This window comes from Panicum virgatum, chromosome 6N (genome assembly GCF_016808335.1).
Source record: "Panicum virgatum strain AP13 chromosome 6N, P.virgatum_v5, whole genome shotgun sequence".
NCBI classification, from domain to species: Eukaryota; Viridiplantae; Streptophyta; class Magnoliopsida; order Poales; family Poaceae; genus Panicum; species Panicum virgatum.
In genome coordinates, this window is record NC_053150.1 from 31,530,661 (window position 1) to 31,534,466 (window position 3,806).

At 55.6% G+C, this 3,806-nt stretch overlaps 1 protein-coding gene across 1 annotated transcript; it reads left to right on the plus strand.

Moving 5' to 3' along the window:
• The first annotated feature begins 1,605 nt into the window (after nucleotides 1-1,605).
• LOC120677268 (circumsporozoite protein-like) lies at nucleotides 1,606-2,611 on the plus strand. The gene has a single exon (XM_039958416.1). The coding sequence runs from the start codon at nucleotides 1,760-1,762 to the stop codon at nucleotides 2,342-2,344; it is 585 nt and encodes a 194-aa protein (XP_039814350.1). The 5' UTR covers nucleotides 1,606-1,759; the 3' UTR covers nucleotides 2,345-2,611.
• Nucleotides 2,612-3,806: the final 1,195 nt, after the last annotated feature.

Here is a 3,806-nt window from a genome sequence, read left to right on the forward strand (position 1 = left end):
AGCAGGCTTGGTGGTAAACACCGATAGTGCCGGCCCTCAGGAAGGGGCAGTGGCGGGTGGCGGCGAGCAACTGCCCTCAGGAAGGTGAGGTGAGGGAGAATGGTAGTAGTGGATAACAGGTGGCCCCCCCGCAAAAAGAGGGTTAACGGAATAAGAGCCGGTTCATCCTCATCCCCCCAACCAAATAAAAAATGGAGCGACTCTGTCCCTCGAACCAGGGGCAGAGCCAGACGCAGGAGCTACCGATGTTAGCCTCATTAGAGATCGGTGTCATTGCTGTGAATGAACAGTGTTGAATAGTGTTTTTCACTAGTTTTGAGGAAAATCGCTGATGTCAGCTGACATCGACGCTAACATGTAGCTCCGCCCCTGCCTCGAACCAAACACGGAGTATAGAGCCATTCGATCCCTCTAATTCAGAATAGAACTGTTGCATCCTACTTCGCTCTCTAACCAAGCACTACCTTATACTAGTTGGCAATCACTTTTCTTTCTTCTTAAATCTGAATGCTTATTAATCATGCATGAACCTGAATTAAATCCCTACTATGCAGGTAGTACCCTGGCAATTGGCAACCGCACAGAAAAGAGGAGCACCACCTAAATTGCATGCGCCTCGCCAACCACAGCTCGATCTCCGAATAAATATAGATGGGCGCGTTCAGCTCAGCTCTCATTGTGTCACGATTTAACGTTTAATTTGCGAGATGACGTTTTCAGTTCATCTTGGACGGCCAGTTTCAACCGGGGCTTTATGGAGGATTTAATAGCACTAAATTATATATACCATATTATCAACTTTGCTAATACAACTTTGCTAATATGGTAAGGAGAGAGAATGAGAATGGGGCGGTCGCACTGGTCACGTATTTTTATCTTACCACAGATGCTTATTTGGAAGCAGCATTTCTTGTATGTACGTATTGCTGGTCCAAACTGAAGTTAACACCGTACCTACTTTAACTTGCATAATATTATTATTCTTTATTCTAAAAAGATTTATCCTACATTCAAAATTGACTAAAATACACCCTTCCCATCATCACACGTGTAGAGTAGTTTGGTTTTGGCCAGTCTATTTTTTTTCCAGTTGTATCACTAGTAATATAGAAATAATATGATAGGTCCTTAATTATATAATCGAAGCATTTCCTCGGCTGCCATATGCTCTGTGACTCTGTCCATCCAAGACATGTTCCACTTTGCGCATAGCCGGTACGTAGTATGCAACAACATGATCAGAACTCCCTATAATTACTGTCCCTGGCTAGTACTACCATGCATGTGAGGATCACCGGTTGTAGACTTTTAATTCTTGGAGCAACTTGCTACATTATCCTAGAATCAGTAGAGGGGAAAAAAGCATGATGGAATGGAATGGCCATACATAACATAAAGCGCGCACAAAATGCCCTCAAAATCACCATCCAATCATCAATCTATGGCATGGCCTATGGTGGAGAAGGGGAATCATATGCCACCCTTTGTAGACCACACCTCTGGTCCTGCACGGTTGAGCCATCCATTATGCGGCCCTCCCCTCTCTAGATCTCTTCCCGTTCCCAGCAAAAGCGCAGCGCATCTCCTCCGTTGATCCGTCCCGGCCAGGCCCATCTCCACCGTCCCCTCCCCGCCGATCACGTGGCCTCGCCGCGGACAAAACGCTTGCACGGGCCCCGAAGCCCCGCATCCAAATCACGCAGCACGCCACCACTGACACAGAAAGAGAGAGAGAGAGAGAGGGTGGGAGGCGGCGGCAATGGCGACGCTGCCGCAGCGGTTCAAGCTGCTGGCGACGCGGTGCGCGGCGGGGGAGCCGAGCCCGTCCAGGAGCCCCGCGCCGGCCTACGCGGCCGGGGCCGCAAGCCCGGGGTACCGCCTGCGCCGCCGGGCCCGTGGAGGCGCGGGGACCAGCGCCAGCGCTAGGCGCCGCGGACGCCTGCGCCGCTTCCTCTGCCGCCGTGGCGGCGGGGGCGAGCCCCTGGCGGCCGCGCGGTGGGAGGATGAGGACGGCGACGTCAGGAGGCCGCTGTTCGGCGGGGTTCGGGCGGGCGGCGGAGGGGGCCGCACGCTGCGGGATCTGTTCGTGGCGTCCCCGGAGGCCGGGCGCCGCCGCGGGGGCTGCAGCTGCGACTGCGGCGGCGGCGAGGAGGACGAGGAAGATGGCGGCGGCGGCGGGAGCGCGGGCGCGGATCCTGGCGGCGGCGGCGCGTGGCGGGGGAGCCGCAGGTTCGGCTCCGGCGGGCTGCGGAGCCTGCTGCTGCGGCGGAGCTGGCGGCCGGTGCTGGTGGCCATCCCGGAGGCGGACGGCGGCAAGATGGAGCTCGGCGCCATCGAGGAATGAATGGGGGAACCGTACTGAACGAACGACTGGAGGCTGGGAACGGATGGGGGGATCGGATTCTCGCGTCGTCGTCTTCCTCCCGCATCTATCTCTTCTTGATTTTCTGTGCTCCTCTCCTGACTTGTGGTTCTTGGCTTCACCTTCCTGTTGGCGACTGTCGCTGTGAATATGATGCGATTGAAACGCCGAATTACCTGCCATGGCACGGGTAGCACCCCATTACTGTGATCTGCTCTGAAGAGGGAATGGCTCAATTCAGTTGCAATGTTGTGCAACTGCTGAATAATCAATCAATCGTCTGCCCCGGATCATGTCCCGTCAGGTTGCAGGAGCTTGCGCACTCGTACAGGCAGGCTCCTGCAAGACTAGTCTCACAGCCAAGTTCACCCATCAATGCCCTGCTTGCTGCGAAGCGCAGACGAACTGGATGTCGGACTCGGAGAATTATTGGCAGGTACGGAGTGGTACTCCTATATCCGGGCGAGGAACGGTGGGCGCGGGATACGATGTTGATGTCGATGCCGACCGCCAGCCTTTGTACCGTACCTTTTGACTCGCTTGCGCTGGCGCGATCACGTTGGCACGGCTCGGTAAGGTTGTGGTGGCAGTGTGACCGGCTCCGTTTTTGCATGGTGTTGTGTTACTACATACTACTCCATTCCTCGGTCCTTGCTCGTGGCCGTATCTGCCTCACCTCGTCCCCCGCCTCCCCCATCTGCGGCGCCGGAAGCCTAGCCCTTGGAAGAGGTTGCGGTCCCGGCAGCGGCGTCCTTGCTGGGGTTGTCCCTTGGCTGGAGTTGGGGGAGCGCGTCAACACCGTGGCGTCGGGTCGCGGCCCTTTCCCAGCACCAGTTCGGCCGCGCACCCCCAGCACTTCCCTACCGGGTGCCCGCGCAACCGCGCTTCGCGGCAGCGGCATGCCTGCTGGCTCCCATCCGGGGGTGGCTCGGCCATGGTGCCGGCGCGACGGCGGGATTGGGAGGTAGCAATGGCATCTGCAGCCCGCTGGTGGAGAGTCAGCCTCGGACGCTGCCTGGCTGCCGGCAAGTGCTCCTGATGGGCGCAGGCGTGTGGAGGTGGCTTCGAAGAGTGCAGGGAGAAATCCCAGTCCAGCCACATGATAGCCGGCAATGACTATGTTTCTTGCGTCGATTTTCCTTTTGAAGGCATTGCCAATACGCTATCTACATAAATTTTGATGAATCTTCAGGTGAAAACCCAATTCTAATTTGATAGATGAGGCGGCGATGACGTCTTTGATGTTATTTTCTTCTTGAGGCATTGTCTTGGAGATCCTTGTATCTGATTTAATTACCTCGGCAACATCTGATGGTTCGAACATTAAATTTCTAAGCAGACGAGTGATATTATCGGTGGCGGATCTAACGGTCGGGGCTAAAGCACCCCTACCGCCGGAGAACCCCTAAAATCCCCCTTAACCCCCCCTAAAATTTTCTGCCAT